We start from the raw sequence: 24,838 nt of genomic DNA on the forward strand, positions 1-24,838 counted from the left end.
AGACGAGGCGAAGCTTTACCTGCTCCCACGTAGTCCAGCCCCAGCCGGGCACTCAGTCTGAGCCTTTGGGGAAGTCTCAGGCCACGAGCTTTGCCTGCCTTCCTAGAGGGCACCCTGGCCTCTCTCTCCAATCCTGGCTTCCTCATAAGAACAGGCATCCCTGGTGTTCGTGGTATAATAGGGCAAGCAGTAGGGGAGCAGCTGAAAGCAATCTGTCCATCCACCAGCAGCCCACATGTCTAACCCCATCTCCCCTCCTCCACCAGGGCACCCCCCTCCTCCCTCTCCCTTCTGCCCATACTCAACACTGCCTATCTCCTCCTAGAGCAGGGGTTCTTAACTGAGCCCATGGATGGGAACCCTCAGGGGCTCTGGGAACCCTCTGGACTGGTAAGCGGAATGATGTGTGCTTTCCCCTAGAAAGAGAGTCTACACTTTTATCCAATTATCAAATAGATCTGTGCCCCAGAAAGGTCAGGAACACAGTGCTCCAGTGATCTGTGGCCATCTCATACCCTCTGAGTCAGGCTTCCACCCCATGCTGGCCTGGCACACAGCTGGCGCTCAATAAGTGATGGTTCACTCAAGGCCAAGTACCACACACCCAGCCACAGGAGAAGGGAGTGATGGAGGTACTGACTTTTCCTCCTACACCAAGGGGGAGTCTGATCGGAACGAAAAGTCCTCTGCCACCCCCTGATAGTTGAACCCACAATCTCGCCAGCACGTCTGCCATGGGGCTGCCTCTTCCCAACTCCGTCCTGGGGGTGGGGGCCACCCTACCCCAGTCAGTAGCCAAAGCCATCAAAGTACATGGGTCAAAAAGGGGTTAGGTTGCCAGTCTAGGAGAAACAGACTATGGGAAAATGAGATTTTAACCATCTATCTCTGAATGCAACCTACGATTGATATGTAATGTCTGCCACAGGCCTGGGATAGGTAGGAGGGAGGTGAGATGAGGCTGTCCCTGATGGAGATGAAATACTGGTCCTGAAGGCCTCGTCCTGCCTTCCTGGAAAACTGGGGAAGCAGCCTCACTGCTATGGTCCCTGAATTACTATAGCAGCTGGGAATGGCAGGGCCAGGCTGTCCTAGGGATGCAAGTGCTGGATTCTCCTCCAAGCCTCTGGGAAGGGCCCTGGGAGTTTCTGCCTGTGCCCTGGGGACAGGGACGTGCGCCCTCCCTCCTCTCTCACCCCGGTGGTCCTGCAGTCAGATCCATTCTGGCAGAGTCACTGCCCCTCCGCATGTCTAAGACCCTGCTGACAGCCTCATCACTCTGCTTAGCCAGCTCAGGACAGTACAAAAATAAGCTGTTTTGCTCAGGCAAAAGCCAGACGTCTCTGCATTTCCACTGAGACCATCAAAAGCAGACCCCAGAGGTCACTTCCCTCTACTTTGACAGCACAGCCACGTGGAAGAACCAGCTCTCAACCCAGAGGCAGACAAAGGACTCAGAGGTTGCCTAGGCATCCTCGTCCCCTCCCAAGGGGATATTCGCACCCTCCGATCTCTCAAGGCCTCATTCAGAGCCGACCACGTTCCTGCCTCCAGGGAAGTTCCTCTCCTGAACAGAGGGGTCCCGAGACGTCAGCTAGGCTCTGCGTATGGCTACCGTCCACCTACACCGGACAGACAGTGCCTCTCTCCCGGGAGCGAGGCGTCACCATGGCAGCCCAGCTGGTAAACACTCCCTGTCAGAGGTCACCTGGCGGGGGAGCAGCAAGGTGCAAGTGGGACCCCCCCATAGGGCTGTCCGCGGACTGTGACGCTCTCAAGGTCTCAGCTTCTCAGAGCGGCTGCTGGCTGGGCCACCTCGTCACCTGAAGGTTCCCTGTCCTAGAGCTATTTTCCTGCCCAGCATCTCTGCTTCTGGACCATGGAAAGGCCAGCAGACTAAGAGAGGGTCGAAGAAATCCACCCTTGATGGGGACAGCGACACAAACAGGACTCCTGGGTGGCAGAGGGGATGAAAATGAATCACTCTTACCGAACCTGCAGGAGACAAAAAAGACAGAAAGTAGGATTATGTCACCGCACTGGCCTGGTGTTTCCCAGAACATCAGCCCTTGGGTGGGAGCAGGCAGGGTACTCGGACGAGGACTTTGAGCGCCTGGGGCATGGGGCCAGGCTGGCTAAGTGACCGGGGAACGTTTCCTCAATGAGAAGGGCCAGAGGTAGCTCCCCCGGTCCCCCACCAGTGGACAATGGAGCTATACCCTGCACTTTAATACATTAGCTTTTCTAAGCCTCGCCAGCCACCTGCATGGTAATTAGAGTTCACTCCATTTCACAGCTGAAGAAACAGGCTCACAGTCTCCCAAGGTCATGTGCCTGTAGGTGTGGGAGCCCTGCCCAGAGCCCTGGAAGGAGGGGTGCTCGGCCCAGGCAGGAGGGGGGCTCAGGCAGCCAGGGAGGAAGTGGCTGGGGCAGGAGGTGAGGAGGACAGTTGTAAGAGCAGAGAGGCAGCCCCCAAGCAGGGCCAGGCCAGGACGTGCCCTGAGCGATGCCTCCCGGGGGTGCCGCTGTCCCAGGGACGAAGAGAGCTAGGAACCCAGGCCACTCAGTCCACCCTCAGGGCTCATTGAGGGCAGCAGGGTGGCCTGAGCACCCATGTCAGTGCCAGTTTTGGTGGCTTTGTGGGGACCTGACTCAGAATCTCAGGGCCCAAGGCCCAGCTCACCAACGGTGGGATCTGAGGAAGTAGTGTCATCTGCCCGAGGCTCTGTTCTCTACCCCGAGCTGGGGGTGAGACCAGAGCCCTCCTAACACTCTTTTAAGGGAAAAAAATGAGGAAAGAGATGCACTGGGGTTTGCCCACTGAGATGCCCTCTGATGGACCCGTGTCCATGTTTCCACATGGTCATTATCACTGTGCTTCCTGAGAGAAGATCCAGAGGGGGAGGAAGGCTCAGCCCTTTCGGGGGGTGGGGGGAGGAGGGAGGATCCAGGCCCCAGCAGGACAGCCTGATCGAGAGTGGCAGGTAGGTCACAGGTAGATTTCTCTCCTTGGGTGACACACACTCAAAACCATCAGAGATGTCCAGGGTCTATCCCATAAGGGACCCAAGATAGCCTGCACTGGGATGGGGGAACAAGCCCACGCGAGACCAAAAAAGACCATGTCAGGAGAGCGGCCAGGTCTCCAACCCTCAGAAGTACAAGAAGGTAAGAGGCACTCAAAGAAAACTCCCTCCTCCCCTTCTGCCCTGTCCACAAGGGTATATTGACAAGGGCGATTTTTGTAATAGCAAAAGAACCTAAATGTCCATCAAGAGGGGAGGAATTAGTTAAACTATACACTGGAAAGAGGTAAAAAAAAAAAAAAAGTTAAAAAGATGAGGTAGGGCTTCCCTGGTGGTGCAGTGGTTGAGAGTCCGCCTGCCAATGCAGGGGACACGGGTTCGTGCCCCGGTCCGGGAAGATCCCACATGCCATGGAGCAGCTAGGCCCGTGAGCCATGGACGCTGAACCTGCGCGTCCGGAGCCTGTGCTCCGCAACGGGAGAGGCCACAACAGTGAGAGGCCCGTGTACTGCAAAAAAAAAAAAAAAAAAAAAAAAAAAGATGAGGTAGTTTGAATAATTATAGATATATACAAAACTGATAACCTGGTTGGCTCCTGAAAGGAAAAGGAAAAATGGTAGGGAGTGACTTTATACTCTACAAAGCTCTACACAAGCTACAAAGCTTTTGGATACTGGACTATGTGACTGTTACTACCTATAAAATAAACAGATTAAAATTTTTTTATAAATAAATAAGAGAGTAAGGTGTTTCAAGAGGTACTGACATGAAGTGCTCAGAAATAAAGGTAAGTTGAAAAAAATAGGGTATAGAACAGAGTACATAGTAATTGATAATCATTAGTGGTTTCAACATGATATTCTAATTCCCCCTTCTGCACACATGGGAGGATGACATTCCTTGGTTCCATTGTTTGGGTAGGGCCGTAAATGGTGAGTGGCACTTTCAGGAAAAAGCATTTAATTGCTCGGTTGTAACATCTAAAGTTCTTTTTTCCTCTGCCACAGTGGGATGTTCTAGACAATGTCCCAGCCTGGAATCTGAAATGAGGCTGACCGTGACGGACAGGTAGCATGACCAAGAAATAAATCTTTGTTATTTTAAGACCCAAAGATCTGGGGGTATTTGTTATTGCAGCATAACCCAATCTAACCTGGCTGACACATGGTATCATTTTGCGTGTGTGTGTGTGTGTGTGTGTGTGTGTGTGTGTGTGTGTGTGTGTGTGTTCAGAAAGAAATCTAGTAGGATTCGGCCCAAACTGATAAGGTAGTCTGGGGAACGGACTGAGAGATGGCAGCATCTTTCACTTTTCACGTTGCAGCTTCTATGTTGGCTGATTTGGTCCGTTTTCAATCGAGCCTGTGTTACCTTTACAATGAGAAAACTGCAGACAGAACTTTCAGTAGACGGCAAACTCAGCACCTGCCTGGCAGGAACACTTACCTCATCGGGGAGACCTCGTCGATGCGGTTCCCCAGCTGAGACTCGTGGGACTTGCTGCGGGTGAGCGTGGGGAAGCTGGGCAGCAGCTGGAAGACCTTGCGGCTGGGCGGGGGCGGCGTTCTGGGCGGCTTCAGCTTGGTGTGCCGGCGGAGCTGGGGCGTGGTCGGCGGGGTGATGAAGCTGGGCAGCGCGCGGGGCGTCAGTCGGCCGCTGGTGTGCAGGGAGATACAGGCGTCCGCAAGGCCCTCGCCGGGGCCGGGGCTTGGGGAGTCCGAGGTGGGCAGAGCGGACACGGAGACGGAGCGTGGGCCCTGGGCACCGCTGCCCACTCTGCCCAGCTGGGAGCTTCCTGGGGGCCAGGGCAGGCTGGCTGGCGAGAGGCTGTCCGCGGGAGGCCCAGAGCCACTTTCCCGTCGGGCATCCGACGGACTCCAGCCCGAGTCCTCTTTGTGGTCTCCGCCTGCGGGCCAAGAAGTCGAGTCACAGATGCTTGGGGCTGGAGGGATTCACAGGTGAGGTGGCCAGGACCCAGGAGCACAGTTCCTTAGCGGAGGCTCCAACTGCCAGCCTTCACCTGTTTAAGGCCACTGGTGCACACACACTAAATTCCACACTATCTGGCTGGCTGCGGGGGCACCAGCATAGATATCACCGTCCCCAATTTACAGAGAGGAAAATGAGGACCAGAGAGGGAATGCGCAGGGCTCCTGCTGGCAGGTCTGTGCGGAGCGGGCGAGGAAACCCACCCCCAAAGTGGGAGACCTCAGAGAGGGAAGTGGTGACTGACCTCTAAGAGTTAGGGAAGGGAAGCTGGGCTGTGCGAAGGGATAACTCCCCTCCAAGAAAACTCAATCATCGGGAAAAGAGGCTGCGCCGACCTTCCGACAGCAAATTGCCCTGGGAATTTACTAGAAAAGAGATCCAGCTAGAAAGAGATCAACAGCCACTTCCTTTGGAGAGGAGCCTCTGAGTGACTTTTGGCTGTCCTCGTGGTGACTCTCTGCCTGAGGCCTTGAGGCTCCAGGGGTTCCAACTCAATGACACGGCCTGTCCATTCATTCGAGTATATGCTGGGTGTCAAGGCATAAAAAAAAGACACATCCGTGGTGTCTGAGGAGTCCAGTAAGAGTGACGGACACTTAGCACGGCGTGCTGCGTGCTGACGCAGAGACGCACAGGGACTGAGAGGGTACAGCGGAGGAGGACCCTAAATAGCTTGGGGGTCAGGGGGCTTCCCCGCGGAGGTGGCAACAGGGCTGGGCCAGCTGGGGAAGACGTGGAGAAGGTGTACCAGGCAGAGAGAACAGTGCATGCAAAGGCAGGGAGCACACAGCACTTTCGGGCAATGACTCCGCGTCCCCCATGACTTGAGAGGTCAGGACAAACCAGGGAGAGGCAAGAGATGAAGTTGGAGGGTCAGCCCACCTGGGGCCAGCTCCGGAGGGGCCTTGGATGTCTTGCCAAGGGCTTGAGGTTTGACCTTACAGGAAATGGGGAGATAGTGAAGGGGTAGGGGCAGGAAGAAAGGACCCCCGTCCACAGAGACTCTGTTGTGGGGAAGAAGACACCTCCCTCCTCGTATTCATCAATGACTGGAAAGTACAGGAGGGCAGATTTTGACTCAAGGCAAAATGAACTTTCACCCTGTAATCCTTCTACGTTGCGGGTTGTACCCTGTCTTCCTAAATCCGCCCAGCATGGTGAGGTTGCTGAGATTCAGAGAGGCTGTGTACACTGCCAAGGTCACACAGCTAAGTAAGCAGTGGGATGGGAACCGAGCTCTCGATCTCAACCACAGCACTGGGCCTCCTCCCCCAAGGCTACCGATGCTGAACAACCTATAACGGCACAGCCTTCGGAGGTAATGAGCTCTCTGCCATCAGAGGTAGTCAAGCCTAGCCCACAGAGCCATCTATTAGAGACGGTGCAAAGGGATCATCCTTCGCAGTTCTTAGGGTTTGTCCATTCCATCCCCTCCTCAAACGCCCTTCCTCCTACCTCACTGCATGGTGACTTTCTATTCATGGATCAACTTGGAGAATGAGTTATTCGTCTGTGCATTCCTTTAGGCTTGCTCCTTTAGAACTGTGGCCAAGACCTACACTTTAATTTATAAACTGGCCTATAGGAGGCACTGGACACACTCTTGTTGAGGGGATGAAAGAATGAGTGCCATGGGTTCACGGGCAAGTCTGCCACCAAAGGAAACAAGCCCTCGATTCTTCAAACTGTCTATTTAATCACCACTGCTTTGAGCCAGCTCATGGATGGCAAATGGCTCTTGTGCATGCCAACACCAGTCAACTGGCAGTGGCTGCTTGAGAATGACTCTGGAGTCACTAAGTAGGAAGAGCTCAGGGATTGATTAGTGATGTCTGCCATGGATGAAGGACAGGGAGTATCAGCAAGCATGATCTTCTCCTGTTCACCAGCCACTGGCATAAAGAAACATCCTTCATTACGTTTCTTAAGACCAGAGACATCCACATTTTCCATGACCCCACAGGCCTAATACTGAAAAGAGCATCTAATATGCACCAGGCTCTAGACTAAGTACTTCTCCTTAACTCATTTAATCCTCGCAGCAATTCTATGTGAGGAAGTGTTGTTGTTATGTCCATTTTACTCATAAGGAAGATGCGGCACAGTGAGGTTAAATAACGGGCCAGGGTCCCGTGGGTTCTAAGTGGCTGAGCAGAGTGCTAGGCCCAGGCAGTCTAATTCCACAGTCTATCTTTACTGCAGCCTGACTGCTCTCACCTGGCCCTGTCGGGTGCCATGAAGACTCTGATTGCATGACCTGAGAGACAGGGTGATCACAGTTACCCACCCAGCCCCCAGCAGGTACACTCGAAGTGCAGCCACTACTGGGCAGACCCATCTGCCTGCCCGTGTCCTGGACTGGGGTGCGGTGGGTCCCTCTTGGGGATGTAGGGGTATCACAAGCCGAGATGGAATGAGAAAGAAGCACCTGGAATAGACTCTCTGCCCAGGACCTCCTCGGGGACATAGTGGAAAAAGCACCCTCTGAGGAAGAAAACTGGGTGCAAAGCCCAGCTCTGCCACGTGTCAGGTGCGGGACCCCAGACAACTCATCCAGGGCCTCCAGTGCTCGGATGCTTTAGCAACAAAAGGAGCTCACCACCACCTCTTAAGAGGACGTTGCCGGGCTTCCCTGGTGGCGCAGTGGTTGGGAGTCCGCCTGCCGATGCAGGGGACATGGGTTCGTGCCCCGGTCCGGGAAGATCCCACGTGCCGCAGAGCGGCTGGGACCGTGAGCCATGGCCGCTGAGCCTGCGCGTCCGGAGCCTGTGCTCCGCAACGGGAGAGGCCACAACAGTGAGAGGCCCACGTACCACAAAAAAAAAAAAAAAAAGGCTGTTGCCACATGTGTGTCAAGTGCCTGGCACGTAAGAAGTGCTTCGTAAATTAGTGATCTTCCTATCTTGGCACCCAGGATGGACAGACAGCAGCCTTAACACACGGGGGTCACCACCACCCAATGGCTGGCTCCTCTACAACTGTTTCTAATGCAGGCATAGAGCGGGAGGGCTGAGACAAGGTCCCCCAGATTCCCAGCTTGGGTGGCAAGTACTTTTCTTTCTTTTTTTTTTCTGACTGTTGTCTGAAGGTGACTGACAGCAATGGCTAAATTAATCCATCAGAAATATCTTTTCTCTTGACATAAAGAAAAAAGACAGTGAAATGTGCACAGGTGGCAAAGGCTGAGGCTCAAGTCACAGTTCTGCCACCCACTGCTGTGTGTCCTTGGTTACCCTCTCTGGGCTCAGTCTCCTGCTCTGTAAAACGTGGGGACAAGACTGCTAACCATGTCCCTGTCCTGTTTACTCCACGGTACTTGCCAGAGGCCAGATGTGTTGAGGTTTTCCGAACTAAGTGAAGCTCTGGGCTCTGTGTTCAGAGGAAGACTTGGTACAATGGGGCCAGGGAAGAAATTAAGCACAGTCCTCTCTGGGAAAAAAAAAATCGAGTAGAATATAAACCTCAGAGCCTTCCTTAAGCTTCAGGCAGACACAGATAAGACAAGTGGCTCAGCGAGTTAAAAAATGGAGCAAATTCCATTCATCAGGCGCATTTTAAAGGCTTATCTGGGTGGTCATGGGAGCGTTAAGTCAGGGCATTTGAAGCTGTTTCCAGGGCAAGATTTAGAAAGCCTGCAAATAATTCCCGAGGAACATTATTCATAATGCCAAGATTATACACTTCGCCTGAGGCGGCCATGTCCACACTCACAGCTCAAACGAGGTACAGTTTCTCTCCTCAGGCTTGCTTCAGGCTGAGCCCACACCAGCGCAGGCCCTTCTGAGCACACAGCCCAGCCGGCTGGCCGATGGGGATGGAGAGGGGAGGGGGAGGGGAGGGAGAGGGCAAGGAGAGGGGAGGGAGGGGGCTGGGTTGCAGGAAACTACAGAAGAGTCACAGAGCCCCACAGAGGTGCTCCACGGGGAGCACCTGCCCAGCAGACCAGCCTGGGGCTCCTAACGATGGCTCAAGCTTCATCCAGCCCAGTTGGGATCCGGGAGCCTTCTGTCTCAGGGAGAGCCCTCTGCCTCGGGTCAGGTCCATCACACGCTTTCTGAGGGTGGACCCTGGCCGTTCCAAGCTGGCCCAGAGACCCTGATCACACCGGCCCCACCCCGTCATCCATCCCAGCAAAAGCCCTGGCGCCCAGGGAACCAGGCCAAACCTGGGAGAGAAGTCCAGTGTCCAGGCCAAGGGAGAGGGAGAGGGAAACGATGGGGCTGGTCCTACCTACCCAGGCCTGTCACCTTCCGCAGGCAGGTGAGGGCGTACTGCAGGCGGCCACACTCCTCGGCACTGGCCCCGCAGCGCCGCAGCGTCTCCTTCACCTTAGCCTCGTTCATGTCCAGCAGGGCATCCAGCGTGAGCTCGCAGAGGATCTCCTGAGGAGGCACAGGACAGGCGGAGCGCCGGCTGAGCAGCCACCCTCCTCCCAGCCGGGCCAGCCTCCCGCTGAGTGGCAGGGGCCAGCTGCTGGCGGGCTGGCCTCTGACCCAGAGCCTCCACTTGTCCGAGGACACCAGCAGTCAACCCTGGCCCCCGCCCCCAGCGCTCTGAGACAGCAGCTGAAGCAGAGATGCCAAAACTTGGGGTTGGGGGGAAAGGAAGGAAAATACCAGAAAAGTTGTGATAAGAGCGTGTCCCCTTCTCGTCTCCTTTATTTATTCTTCCGCACAGGAGAATGAGGAAACACGACTTTTTAGAACGACAAGAACTTCAGATAAAGATAGCCCTTTACAATTTTGCTGTCTCTGAATCAGACAAAATAGGTTTCAAATAAAATTGACTGACGGAGAGAAGGATGACAAAGAATTAACCCTCGCCAAGCACAGCGTAGGTCCTTACTACCCGGCTTTGTCTGATTCTCAGTCGCACCCTTCCAAGGTTTCAAGGTAGCGGACATAAGTGAGACGTCCGAAGGATGGAAAGACTGGTGCAGACTCTGAGGAGGGAGGGGCCACGCAGAAGGAACGGGGTGGCCTCGAGGAGACAGAGTGGCCCCTGGCGGACCAGCAAGAAGGGAACCTCAGGCCTGAGGCCACAAGGAAGTGGATTCTGCCGAAGACCTGAACGCACTTGGATGTGAGTTCTTCCCAAAGCTTCCAGGTAAGAGGCCGGCCTGGCTGACACCCCGACTTTGGCCGGGCAGGTTGCTAAGCAGGGAAGCTGGACGAGCCCCTGGGGACCTCTCCATCCAGTCTTCTTCCTACAGGACTGGGAGCTAACATATGAGGGATGGTTTAAGCAGCTAAGTTCGTGGTAATTTGTTACACAGCAAAGAAAATGAGGACAGAGAGCGAATATTTGAATCAAGGCCTAACCCCAAAGCTTATGCTCTTTCCTCTCATCAAGGAGTGGGGAAACCCCTCCGGCTCTGATTACTTTGAGCCACATGGGATACGGAGCCTGGAGCTCAGAACAATGGGACACGTCCCTGGCCTCAAGTGGCTTGTGGAGTGACTGACGTGAAAATAAGTTACTGCAATGCAATAAGATATGGCCCAGCAGAGGGAAAGCTCAAAGAGCTATGGGACCAGTGGTGAGCTTGGGGGGCTGCGGGGGGTGCGGGTGTTGTCCCCTTTCTGGAGTTTCCAGATTTTCTATAACAGGGAAGGCCAAACATCCCACATCAAATGATTCATATAAGCTTGCAGATTTTTTTTGTTTGTTTGTTTGTTTGTTTTTTGCGTGGGCCTCTCACTGCTGTGGCCTCTCCCGTTGCGGAGCACAGGCTCCAGACGCGCAGGCCCAGCGGCCATGGCTCACGGGCCCAGCCGCTCCGCGGCATGTGGGATCCTCCCGGACCGGGGCACGAACCCACGTCCCCTGCATCGGCAGGCGGACTCTCAACCACTGCGCCACCAGGGAAGCCCTAAGCTTGCAGTTTTTGATCTAAGCTGATTTTCATTGATTTTATTAGCCAGCTGTGCCTAATTTTACGAGAGCAATGTTATGGTCAGTCAATCCATGGTGCTATAAACCTTAAACTCAAGTGTCAAAACTGAACCTGATGAAGATACCGGCTATGAGTCACTAGGGCAATGGTTTGGGGGCTCTGTGACGCCTGGGGGGTGGGGCCACATCTGAGGCCTGGCATGTGGCCCCTGGTGTCTGGCCGCGTCCCCTCTCCCCACCTTTGTGTCTTGTATGTATATTCTTCAGTCTCCAGGGTTGTGGGAAAGAATCTCATGGCTGTTTAGAATGACTCACACCAAAAATGAGAAATAAACAGATACCCCAAAGCACCCAGAAGCTCATCATTGGTCTGGACAAACCCCTGGTTGTCAGACATCCTTCCAGACGATAAAATGGGAACGGGAAACCGTGGATAAGAACAGCACACAGAGCAGGCTGATTAGATAATGGTCCCAGGGCAGAAGCTTTTATTCAATCAATGTGTCTTCCTCTATTGTCTTCAATAACACTCTTCACTGAAATGCAATCTTGACATCTTTTGCCCTCATTTCACTATGAAAAGCTATTTGGCAATATTGTCAGGGGAGAGGAAATGGAAGTGACGTTGACCTGCACAAAACAACCCTCCACCTTTCCCTAGGGTGCCCTCAGTGCTCACCCGCACATGCGCGGTTCCCCAAGGCTGTGATGACTCAGCAGTTCTACAGAACGTGGAGATTCCAGTATCTGCTTGATTTGGGGATGGAGGTGGACTGATGACGACAAAGACAAGCCTAGGAACCCAATCCCCAATCTAACTACAATGCAAAGTCAGATTTTTCTTTTCTTTTATATTCCTTTCCTCCCTGCCCACACCAAGTTTCAGTTTCTCAAGCATAATAACTACATTTATTATTACAAACTATTTGCTAGTGCTTTACAATACGTTCAGGGCTTTGTGTACTGTCTCCACTCAAAACAATGCAGCAAGGAGATGCTGTGAAGCCCATGTTATTGAGGCTCAGGGACCTCACGCGGTGCAAGTTAATAAATGGCGAGGCCACAACTGAAACCCCAGTGTGCTGGGTCCCAAAGCTCCTTCAACTGTTCCCCACTGTCACTCGTGAACTTGGGCAAAGCCTTGGGACGCAGCAGCTATCTTGGGGAAAATGATTTTTTTCAAAGTAAAGGAATTAATTTCTACCTGCTTTCTGGAAAAAAAAATATACATATACATATCCTGTAAATTGGAAGTCCTTTGTCTTTTTTTTTTTTTTTTTTGCGGTACGCGGGCCTCTCACTGTTGTGGCCTCTCCTGTTGCGGAGCACAGGCTCCGGGCATGCAGGCTCAGCGGCCATGGAAGTCCTTTGTCTTTAGCGAGCAAAGAGAGAGAATATGTTCAAATCCATTCCCTTTTTTAAAAAAGGGGAAAAAAAGGTATTTCCTTACAGCTTCGGATGAGCTGGAAAGTTTCTCTCACTCCCCCGAGACTTCAGGGCTCAGTCCACCCCGTGGGAATAAGGCAGCAGGGGCCGCTTTCCCTTCCCTCCTGTGTAGGCCACCAAACCTCACACGTGGATGCGATTCTCCCCCTCACAGCCACAGGCACAGCCAAGTCGCAGTTAGGAAGTTATTTCAGACCAGAGTAATTCAGGTACAGTTGTTCTGGATAATCTCTAAACCGAAAGCAAGTTAGGGGGACTTCCCTGGTGGTCCAGTGGTAAAGAATCCACCTTCCAATGCAGGGTACGCGGGTTCGATCCCTGGTCAGGAACTAAGATCCCACATGCCTCGGGGCAACTAAGCCCACGCGCCACAACTACTGAACCCGAGCGCCTCAACGAGAGAGCCCAGGTGCCGCAAACTACAGAGTCCACGCGCCCTGGAGCCCACGGGCCACAACTAGAGAAGAGAAAACCTGCACGCCACTAGAGAGAAGCCCATGTACCCCAACGAGTGCTGCAATAAAGATCCCACATGCCGCAAGGAAGATCCGACGCGGCCAAATAAATAGATTTTTTTTTTTTTTGAAAAGAAAGCAAATTAGGGAATGAGCCTCACCGCCTGCTGACGGTGAACTCACGGGCCTGTCGACAACCCAGCAGGCGAAGGCACGCTGAAATGCTCTCAGGTCTGAGAGGCCCCAAGGCTGTGGAGGGCCTCCACCTGCCTGGAGTCACACGAAGATGCCAAGTTGTCTCAAAGCCAGGCGTCCAGACCCTGGCATTCTGGAAAAGGGACCAAGGCTGAGTGTCCACACTGCTTCAAGGAGAATTACTGCCCACCCCACCACAGCTTCTGTCTAACGAAGAAAACGTGAACTGGAAACCAGGAAGGGAAGACATGGCTGCCCAGCCTGCTACAGGAGACGTTCTGGGTCCACCCAGCCTCGGGTCAGCATGTGAGCGCAGGGGTGGGCAGAGGGGCCACAGGACAGGGCACACTGGCTCCCCGCCTCTGCCCGTTCCCTCGAGCCACGACTTATGTCTCCGGCAAGTGGCGTTATGTTACTCTTTCTGATAATAATTAGAGGGCAGGACCACTGGAGCATGGAGATGACTCCCAATCTGTGATCACGAAACGGCTGCTTCTGTTCTCTGCAGCAGAAGGTGGGGACGGGCTGGGCCAAACACGCTGCGCCCTTCCCCACCCATCCCAGCTGCTGACGGCAACTGGTGTCACAGGCCAGGCTGGGTATCAAATGGTGTCCCAGGACTTACCAGCAGCCACGGGGCTGCCTGGAGTCTATACTTAGCAACCTGTGCCGGCTGACACTGAAGGCCGCCCCCCCCAGCCGTGGCCGGTCAGGCGGGCCGTGGAAATGCCATGGGCTTCACAGCCTGTGTGTGGACCGCGTGCCGCAAGAACCTGTGGCAGCTCAGGATGGAACTCGGGTGAAGGCCTGGGCTGAAGGAAGACAGAGAGGCAAGCCCATACTTGGTGTCTCCGTCTAGCATTCTGTCTAGTCCTAGAGCACAGCATGGTTCAGTCACGGCAGTAACTGTCTCAATCAGTGCGGCAGGCGCGCAAGGTCCATAGGCCGAACCTGGATTTCTGGTGCACGAGCAGAGATGTCCACCAGCTTCCCTGGCTGGGGCTTAATTCAAGGGCCAGGATCCTTCCCCACAGATGCTTGCCTGGGAACTGGTCCCACCAGAGAGACCAGAGGTGGGCCCCCAGAACCGTGTGGATGGTGACGTGGGACCCTGGCACCCCTCTGTGGCCAGGGCTCAGTGGGAGGGCTAGGACAGAAGGGGCAGAGGAGCTAGGGGTGCCTATGGCAGCCCAGGCCGGGAGCCCCCATGCCTCCAGCTGGCAAAGGAGAACCTGACGGAGGTTCCTTCCTGCCTTCTCACCACTGCTGGCGCTGAAGGAGAGGGAGTGAAACTCGGATAATAATAGTTGGATATTCTGGGAGGCACAGGAGGGGCTAAGGCAGTAGGGGCCTGGGTCAGGCGCCTCCTGGGGTTTCCATGGAGATCAGCGGACAGCTTGGGGATACTGGCTTTGTCTGTGGACCAGTCCTGGACCTAGTCACTATCCCAGCCCTAGAAAATGAGGAAAAGCCCCTCCTGGGAGAAGTCAGCCCCTTCCGGGAGGGCTTCTCTCCACTACCTCCCAGCTAGCTGACCAGTACAGCAAAAGGAGGATCAGACTTGGTCCTTGGAACCCTCTTGACCTTGGGCCAGTTCCTGCCCCTTCACTGGGCTTCGGTTTCATCATTTATAAAATGAGTGGGTTTGGCTAGATCAGATCAGTGGCTCTTGACCCTGGGGGCACCCTGGAATTACCTGGGAGGCTTTAAAAAATGATCCTGGGGCTTCCCTGGTGGCGCAGTGGTTGAGTGTCCGCCCGCCAATGCAGGGGACACGGGTTCGTGCCCCGGTCTGGGAAGATCCCACATGCTGCGGAGCGGCTGGGCCCGTGAGCCATGGCCGCTGAGCCTGCGCGTCCGGAGCCTGTGCTCCGCAACGGGAGAGGCCACAGCAGTGAGAGGCCCGCGTACCGCAAAAAAAAAAAAAAAGATCCTGATGCCCAAGCCCCGCCTCAGACCAATCAAATCAAAATGTCTGGGGGTGAGGACCATGCAGGCAAAAAGGCTGCAGGGCCTTAAGTCTGGCTAAAGTAGCCCGGGGCAGAAAGGGTCTGAGAAGGCAGATCTGTCCTCTCATGAGCCCACACTCCTTCAAGCCAACCCTAGCCTAGCCCAAGCTCATAGATGTCCCAGGAGATACGCTCTCCTGTACACTGCTGCCTCCCTCCCTCCTAGGCAGGGTAGGGGCTCACAGAGCGGGAAGCCTGGTGGACCCTTCAGGGAGTGGCTGTCTCTGGCCTACGCATTAGTATGTCTGGGCTTAAAAGCCTTAGAAAGGGGTGTGGAGGTGGAGGGATGCAGGAGAAGGGGATCAAGAAAGGGTGAGTGATGAGCCTTTATTACTCATCTCCTGGGTGCCAGGCACTCTGTTAGATGAACTACAGAGGTCAGCACATGCAGTCCTCATAACAGCCTGAGACGGACGATAAGGCTCAGAGAGGGTGGGTGACTTGCTCAAGGCCACACAGCCTGATAGATGAGGCTGAGGCACGGGCCACCTCTGCCTCTTCACAGCCAGCTGGCTCTGCCTGTACTGGCGCCCACTTCTTTGCTCTATAAAGTGAGATCTTTTTCCCAGGCCAGAGTCTACCTGGCATCACAGGTCACATCTGGCTTGCCAGACTCCACGCTGTGCCCTACTCCTATGCCCAGCTGGGAGGTGCGCTCCAGCTGCGGGGTTAAAAGCAGCTGCAGGAGGCCTCCCAGTGGGTCTTCTCTCCACATTCCTTTTCAATCCCCTCAGCGGGCCTGCCAGGCCCCCTCAGCCCCCCTCCTGCCCTCTGGAGGAGGCGGTTGCTCTCCAACTCTGCCTGGGACCAGGTCTCCAGCTTCTGGCGGCATCTGCTCTCACCACAGCCACCACCATCACCCCAGGGGGCTGGGCCCACCGTCCGGGAAAGCCTGTCTTGTGGCTGCCTCCCAGGTCCCATTCTTCCTCCCATAAATCCCGAGGTACCTAGTGCAGGAATTGGCACACTTTTTCTGAACAAGGCCAGAGAGTGAGTATTTTCAGCTTTGCAGGCCATATGGTCTCTGTCACAACTACTCAATTCTGCCATCAGGGCACCAAAACAACCACAGACAATATGGAAACAAATGGTTGTGGCTATGTGCCAATAAAACCTTAAGTATGCACGCAGAACCTGGAATTTCATATGATATTCACATGTCACGAAACAGCCTTGTTTTGCTGTTTTGTTTTTCCTACCAGTTGAAAATGTGAAAACCATTTTTTAGTTTGAAAGGCTGTGTAAAAACCAGTGGTGGGCTGGATTTGGCCCATAGGCTGTAATTTAGCAACCCCTGACCTCGTGGGTCATTCAGCCACTCAACAAACACACGTTAACTATGTTGGGCTCCATCCCCTGGTGGCCCTGGGTCTCACTGCTCCTTCCTGCCTGCCTCTCCCTGTGCTGACGTGTCTTCTCCCCATCCGATCCCAGCACACAATCAGCAGAAGGGGAACACGACGGAGGGGCAAGGCAGGCCCACATCTGCCATCTAGGCAGCCTACATTTTGTCACCTTTCTCTGTGTCATCAACACACATTTCCAAAACTGCTCCTCCTGGATGCTGTTTGAAAATGACCAGATGACCAGGATTAGAGAAACATAAACACACCAGACACCCCCCCCCCACAGTTTTGGGGCTGTGTGCTTCCCCAAATACACGCTACTCCCAAAATGGACAGAGGAGATGGGTGGGTTTCTGTAGCAGGGGGTTCTCTACCCCCAGGATGCTTGCTCTCTGTGGGAAAGAACCCACTAGACTCTCCACTAGACTCCACAGTAAAACTCAAACCAAAAATGGAATACTCGAAAACCAACAAACAAGAGAACATTCAAGTGGAAGACTGGGGTCTAGGTAGGAAGGGGGAGGGTTTGACGGCAGCCAAAGAGCTACACTAGCCCTTGGGTGACACTTGGCTTCTAGGGAACAGGCAGGTGGGGAGTCCCTCCCTGTACGAGCAGGGCAGTGTGGAGGGGCTAGAGCTGGGGAAGCTGGAGGGGTCAGGGGCCTGTCACCACGTCAGCCCTGCTCCAGGGCAGCAGCTTCCCCAGACCTGCAGGCCCTCGTGGCGTTCCTTGTTGATACAGCAGATGGACGAGCAGGGTGGCAGTGGGCCGGCAGCTGGGTGAAGAGGAGGGCCTCCGGAGGGGGGTGGTGAGCGTGCAATGGACCATCTCAACGGGGACACTTTTGAGACGGAAAGCGGGAGAGCTGTGAGTAACTGCCCAGGACGGACAGCCCTGGCGAACTGGGATATGCCCAGTGATCCTCCGCAGAGGGTGCAGGGAGCAGGGCCTGGTTTGAAACGCACCTCCCCAGCTCTCCTGGGGGTAAAGGCACCGACAGAAATAAACAGGGGCTCTCAGGTGCGACCATGTCTGCGGCCGGCTTTGTCGCTGTCTCCCACTTCCAGTTCTCCTCTGGACAAACACAGCAGTCAAGTGAGGATTCCCAGAAAGTCTACTCTGTCTCCTCGACATCCGCAGCATGAGGGCCATGAGTGCAGCCAGCCAGCCCCCCGCCCGGCCCCACGGCAGGGCACCCGGACTGGCAAACGGGCCTCAGGGCGCGGCGACTCCACTCGGGGCCCTGGCATACGCCTGGCCCCAGCGCTGGTCTGGTGGGCCCTCCCGCAGGGCCAGGAGACAAATCACAGACCCCTCGAGCAGAGCGGCACGTCCCAGTGTTCAGCGCACTGTCTGTCCTTTGGGGCTGTTTATCAGTCTGTCTGTCCAGGGCAGGGAGGGGGGTGAGCCAGGCTGCGGGACATGAGCCCAGAGCTGGAGACCTGAGAGGCAGAGGCTACTTGGCCGAGGACAGGGGCCCATTGTATCAAAGCTGTCCCACAATGGCCAAGCGGGAGACTGAGATCTCTCGGGAGACCCTGGAGGGAGGCAGCCCCTCTCTGTAGTTTTCCAGAAACCCTGTAAACAACTCCTGCCCCATAGCAGCCACGGAGCCAGGACTCAAGCCAAGGAGGCCATCGCCAGAGCCACCAGGGGCTGAGGGCATGAAGGGGGCCAATGGGTATTCATGAGGCTGGTGAAGAAAGGAGAAAAATCCTTTCTCTGCCAAGGTCAATGGCAGAATGCAAAGGACCCTTAGAGACATTCTAGTCCAACACTCATTTTACAAAGGAGGAAACCGAGGCCCAGAGAGGGGAGGGGACCTGCCTGGGTCACCCAGAACAACAGCACCAGGACCAAGGCCCTGGCGACCTTCACCAACACCGGGGACCAACACCAGGATGTACCGACCCCTGGGAGAGCTCACCATTTTCCACGGTGGGCATTCCTTACCCAGATGTAAAGGTGTCATTCCTTTAGAGGTTTTCTGAGCTGCTCTAAGAGGTGAGCCAAAGGGAAGACTTCCCTGAGGTCTGCCCTGAGGATCTTTTCCAAAGGTGCTGGCCTAAGGGACACCATGCCATGTGTTCACCTCATGGGTCCAGAGCCCTCTGGAATCTGGAAGCAGTGGGGTTCTGGGCTCATGGCCTCACCTGGAGCCTGGCAAGTCCCTAATGTCTTGGTGACTCAAAAGGTGGTGGGTGGGCAGAAATCCTCGGCTCCATGCTCTTGCCCACCCCCACCCATGCCCACTTCAGTGACACATCTTTTTTATTTTTGTAAAGAAGCAGCAAATCGCACATCAGCAGCTACACCCAAACACCCAGGCTCTGAGCTGAGCGCTAAGACCCACCCGGGGCTGCCGCACATTGATTCCCACTCAGCTTCTTCACACGCTTCCTCTTTTCACAACCAATCTAATCATAAATTAACAACTCCTGGTACTACAGCCATTTGTGAAGCGGCCTGGGCACAACTGCTTAATTGCTAAGGGAAGTGAGAGTCAGAGAGATTAGGTTACTCACCTAAGACACAGCAAGTGAGCGATGGAGCCTAGATTGGACCCTGGTCCATGTACCTCCAAAGCTAGCACTCACAGCCTCTATAGGGCTTGGCCCCCCTTATCTGGTTGACCAGAAGCACTGAGACAGGGCTGGGCCTGCCCATACAACGCTGGTTTCTTAAGCTCCTGGCAGAAGAAGTAGGCTCACAACAAGTGTGTGCCCTGTTCAAACCAAAAGCACGAACGGGCCCCAAACCGTTCACTAGAAGGGGAAGATCTATTTCAGTAAGATTCCGACGGGTCCCCCACCAGCCACCTGACTGCCAAAAAGAAAGGGAATGAAATAATGAAGTGGAAGGCATGTGCTACCCCAATATGCTGATTTCTCCAGATGTGTTCTATAGACAGCAAAGCAAGGACCCGGAGCCCAGCCAAACACACTCCTTCCAGGCTCTCATGCAAAGGTCACCTGATCCCAGCCCCCAGTGCCTACCTCGCAGCCCTCCAGCCCGCGCTGGTCCAGGCTTTGTGCTTCACGCAGCACCACGGGCGGTGGGGTCCCTGTGCTCCTCGTAGCCTTGGCCATCACCCAGCTCCACAGGCAATGCATGACGAGGGGCCTGAGCCCAGGGTCCCTGGCTGCCCCGGTCCCTGGTGTGGTGTCCCAGGGAAGGAGGTAGGGAGAGGAGTTTCTGTTTTCATGACTGTAGTGAACAGTCACTGCAGCCAAAAATAGTCTGTGCCGGGGAGCTGGGGAGTCAGCACATACCTCCCGGAGCAGGTGTTGGATGTAAGACACAGAGGCTCCAGCGGGGCTCGCTGCAGGGGGCGGGTGTGGGGCAGGGGGCCAGGCACCCAGGGTATCTGGGGTACCAGGCTGAAGACAGAGGTGTTCCCTGCCTCACTGCCCCCCTCCAAAGAGTCTGACCTGAGTCAACAAGGAGCACGATCATCTCCCTCCTCCCGGTGAATCATCTGGGGAAACCCCACCCCCGCATGAACTCCAATTGCTTCCAATGCCCCTGCTGCTCTCACAGATTTGGGGCTGGGTGGTTTAGACACCCAAAGGAAGAGCCGTACAAACTACCAGCTATCAAAACACATAGAAGGGACTTCACTGGCCGCACAGTGGTTGGGAATCTGTCTGCCAACGCAGGGGACACGGGTTCAGGCCCTGGTCCGGGAAGATCCCACATGCCGCGGAGCAACTAAGCCTGTGTGCCACAACTACTGAGCCTGCGCTCTAGAGCCCGCGAGCCACAACTACTGAGCCCGCGAGCCACAACTACTGAGCCCGCGTGCCTAGAGCCCATGCTCCGCAACAAGAGAAGCCACTGCAATGAGAGGCCCGCGTGCTGCAACGAAGAGTAGCCCCCGCTCTCCGTGACTAGAGAAAGCCCGCACGCAGCAATGAAGACCCAACGCAGCCAAAAATAAAATAAATTAATTTTAAAATATATACTTAAAAATCAAAAAATCATAGAACTGTACACCAAAAACAGTGATCTTGACTATGTGTAGTTGGAAAAAAGAAATGTACAAAGTGGTATGGCTGGCTAGCAGTGGCTGGTGGGGTTGTGGGGGGAGGTTATTTTCTTTTTTGAGTTTTATATTTTCAAATTTTCCTACAATGAACGCTTGTAATTAGCTTTAGAAAATGTGACTTTCAGTGAAATTTTTAAAAAGATGCTCAGGCATCACAGAGGGAATATACAACACGGTCCCGTTCATGGGAACTTAAAGTGTGTATGTTGTGACCCCAACTTTGGAGCCAGACTTCCTGGGTATGAATCCTGGCTCCTCCACTTACCATCTAGGTGACCTGGGGTAAGTGACACCGTCAGTTTCTCTATCTCTGTCCTATACTGGGGATAAAAGCATTGCCTCCTGCTACAGAGTAAACACTTGTGTTCTCCCCAAAATTTGTACATTGAAACCTAATCCTAATGTGATGATATTAGTGGGGTCTTTGGGATGTCATTGAGTGTGGAGCCCTTAGGATGGGATTAGTGCCCTGATTATAAAAGAGACACCAGAGGGCTGCCCGGTCCCTTCCACCATGTGAAGAGGCAGCCGAAAGACGGTCATCTATGAACCAGGAAGTGGATCTTCACCAGACACTGAATCTGCTGGCACCTTGACCTTGGACTTCTTTCTCAGTTGCCAGAACGGTGAGAAATAAATTTCTGTTGTTTTTAAGCTACCTAGCCCATTCTACGGTATTTCTGTTACAGCAGCCATAATGGACTGGAGTAAGCCATCTCCCCAGAAGGTTATCAGGAGGACTGAACGACATGCTCCATGTAAAGCTCACAGCTCAGTCCCAGGCACACTGGGAACACTCACTAAAGAATCACAGCATAAATTCATGAATAAATGACATTTAGAAAAGAAGAAAAAGAAAAGAAAAATCAACCAACAAAGGCCAACGGGAAGGAAATGCACCACAATGTTTCCATCATTTCCTCTTAGTAGTAAGATTATGAGGTAAACCATCAATAAACAGCGGTATTATTTTCTTTAATTTCTATACTTTTCACATTTTGAAAAGGAACATACATATAAATGACTGGATATTAAGAAAAAAAAAAATAACACCCTGAAAAGACAAGAAGCAATCATTACCTCTGTGCAGGATTACAGATGACCTGTTTTCTTTGCTTTTCTATACTTTCTAAAATAAATATTTATTACTATCATAGTGAAGAAAATGAGAAGTGTTATTAAAAAAAAAAACTGAAGAATAGACTCACCTATTATATCACAGACACATGATCTCTGCAGAAACCCTGCCAGGGTCTGGGCCTTTGACGAACCACCTCTGAGCCTGAGGCCCTTTGCCTCCTATACAGACAGAGGAGTTCTGCTCACTGTTGGGAAAGGCGGGCACAACGGTCACCGCAAGGTCCCCCCCAGGGGAAAGCCAGGTGACCCATCCCCATGGAGAGCACCTGGTGAGGGTGGGGGATGGGGAGCTACAGCAGCAACAGTTGTTATCTAAGGGAGTGAGAGTGTGTGTCTGTGCATCGTTCTTCTGTCAGCGGGGCTCTCTTTCCTCCAAGACCCAATTCCCAAGTGCAGGTGGCCCTGACCCTTCAGGCTCGCCACCTTTCTGCCAAAGGGCTGAACCTATGACCTAGTTTGGGCCCACTGGAGTTCTCTGTCTTGTTAGCTCTGTGATTGGTTCTGATATGAGCACATGACCAACGCCAAGCCAATCAGAGCCTTCCCCGGGACTTTTCAGCTACAGTTCTAGGGTAAGTGCTCTCAGTAAGAAACACCACTACTGGGCTGAAAGCAAGTGAAGCTTAGCTGCTTGTGCCCTTCATGACTGCCACGTGGAGTGGGCCTGGCCAAGAAGTGAGCCCTACTAGCATCATCTGAGCCCCTGCACCCACACTTCCCTGGACTCTTATTACCTAAGCTGATAAAAGCCCGTTTTCTTTAAGCCGGTTTATATTGGAACTTGCTACAGAAGAGTTCTAACTAGAAGTAGGAGAACGTAATAGCTTTTACTTAGTAAGTGCTTACTAAGTGCCCTGGTACCATGTCATCCTTCACCTATTTATCCACCCATCCATCCATCCATCCATCCATCCAATCCATAGATAGCTACTGAATAGCAAGGGTGGGCCAGGCACCTTACTCAGCACAAGGGTACAGCAGTGAACAAAAAATACAGTCTCTTTCCTTAGGGAGCTTATATCCTATTCGGAAACAATAAAAAGCAAATTCAAAAGTAACTAAAATACGTAATTGAGATTTGTGAATAAGTGCTAAAAGGAAACAGCATACTGAGACAAAGTGGTGGGTATGGCTGGGTGGCGGCGGGGCGGGGCATCTAATTTTAGACAGGACGGCTTCTCTGAAGAGCTGACTGTTAAGCTCCTGTCAGAGGACGAGAAGGTGCTAGCCACGAGAGTATAGAAATTTCCAGGCAGAGGAAGCAGAACACACAAAGGCCCTGGGCTATGACAGGAAACAACCTGACCTGTCCTAACATGAGGGGAAGAGTGAGGAGGGGCAGGAGGCCACACAGAAGGAGGCAGACACCAAATATTCCAGAGCCTTGAAGGTAATGGTGAGGAGTCTGGATCGTATGCTGAGCGTAGCAAGACGCCAGCGAAGGACTGTAGTCAGGAAAGTGAGGTGGTTGGATTGGGGTTTTGAGAAGAATCACTCTTGGCTCATGAATAATGAAACAGAGGGAAGGGCAAGAGTGACACAAAGCGTGATGTAGGTTCTACTGCACAAGTCCATGCAGTAGCTAGGACTAGGGAGGTGGCAGCGGTGAAAAAGAAACATAGATGGATTGGGGATATATATTTGGAAATAGAGCTGGTGGGATTTGCTAGTCAATTGAATGTTGAGGTAGAGGAAGCAGAAGGAATCAGAAATGACTCCTCAGTTTCTAGCTAGAGCAGCTGACAGATGAGTTAACAGGCTCAGAGAGGTAAGGGACTTATCCAAGGTCACACCGCTGGCAAGTGGCAGAGTTAAGCTTATGTCCGCCTCCCAACGGCAGGGTCTGGGCTGTCTAATTCCAGAGGTCACGCTCTTAAGCGATCTTTCTTTCTAATCTTGCTGCCTGCCCAAAGGCATATAGCTGGAAGCAAGGACCACTGAAATTTATGTGCTGATTTTTTTTTAAAAAAAGAAGAATAATGAGAGAAGAGACTTTTTGCTTTAAGGTAATTAAAACAGTGTGGTATTGACACAAGAATTTCCCAATATCTAGCTGGGCAGATCTGTTCTAGAGCAATTTTGCCTTTGAGGCAGTCCCTGGAGAAGGTGGACAGCTGACAGCCCAGGAGCTAGTGGCCCCAGAGGAGGCTACAGGCACACAGTCTTGCTCAAGTCCAACCCGTTGCCAGTAGAAAGCAGAGGCAGCTCAGGAACCCCAGGCCACAGCAGGCCATCGGCAGCCCCTAAAGTCCTCCCCAGAGACCCTTGCAATTCAACCTTCACTAGCTCAGATGAGAGAGTTCCTGAGACCTAAGAGACCAAAACTCTTTGGATAATCTTATTTAGATTAAGTCATTCAACAAGAACACCTATTACCAGGCACTGGCGATAGAGCAGTGAACAAGACAGCCAGGTCCCTGCCCACATGGGACTTTCGGTCTCGTCAGTTTTCGCTGGGCTTGGCAGCCCAGAAGTCTAAAGGATTGAGGAGATGGGCTCACCATTCAAAAAGGCCAACCAGTCCGGGCTAAGCAGAGCAGTCAGCTCACGATTTTTCAGATTTCTAGGAATCAGGCGCACCTCCTCACTCAGAGCTTAAAAGAGGGTACTCTGGTTCATGATCAGAAAAATAAATCACTTCATCAACGGGAAAGAGTGACGTCTGCAAGTCCTGTAAGGACAGGAACTCACAGGCAATGCCTAGAGCAGCACCTGGCACACAACAGGAGGTAAGTGCACGTTCACTGGGCGAACGCATGATCGGACAAATAGGAGAAAACGTGAGCACGCCCTCAGCTCTGTGTCACCCCCATGTTTCATCCTGTCTTCCCTGGGGACCCGTCAGTCTGTTTTGCCCCGTGGTTATTTGGAGACGTGTACATCCCATCACCCTGTAAGCCCTCCAGGGAAGACTGCACTCTGCTCATCAACGAATCCCCTGTGGTAATTAATCTGGGTACCTGGCACAAGGTAAGTGATCATTGGATGTAGAATAAATGGATGGAAAGGAAAGAAAGGAGGGGATTGAGGAAAGGAAGAAGGATAGAGGGAGGGGGGAAGAGAAAGGAAAAATGGGGGAGGGGAGAAAGGCAGGAGAAAAGAAAAGAAAGAAAGAGATTGAGAGAGAGGGAGGGGGAGGGGAGAGGGAGGAAGACTGAAAGAAATAAAGGTCAATTCAATTACACAACTACATACAATAGTCCCAGGCTGAGCTATTCTGGGTAAGACGTCAGATGACAAAATCTGTCAGGGGAAGGAAGCCTGGATCTGGAGTCACAAGAACGTGAG

At 53.3% G+C, this 24,838-nt stretch overlaps 1 protein-coding gene across 1 annotated transcript in view; it reads right to left on the reverse strand.

The window, feature by feature from the left end:
• The window catches only part of KSR1 (kinase suppressor of ras 1), a gene marked incomplete at its 5' end in the record, with an annotated part of 151,324 nt that overhangs the window by 32,574 nt on the left and 93,912 nt on the right, over nucleotides 1-24,838 (reverse strand). The window contains 3 exon segments of the mRNA XM_082678709.1: nucleotides 4,469-4,471; nucleotides 4,474-4,932; nucleotides 9,250-9,397. Of these exon segments, the coding sequence (XP_082534835.1) occupies nucleotides 4,469-4,471; nucleotides 4,474-4,932; nucleotides 9,250-9,397 (610 nt within the window).

This window comes from Grampus griseus (assembly GCF_964374135.1).
Source record: "Grampus griseus genome assembly, chromosome: 20".
Classification (NCBI taxonomy): domain Eukaryota; kingdom Metazoa; phylum Chordata; class Mammalia; order Artiodactyla; family Delphinidae; genus Grampus; species Grampus griseus.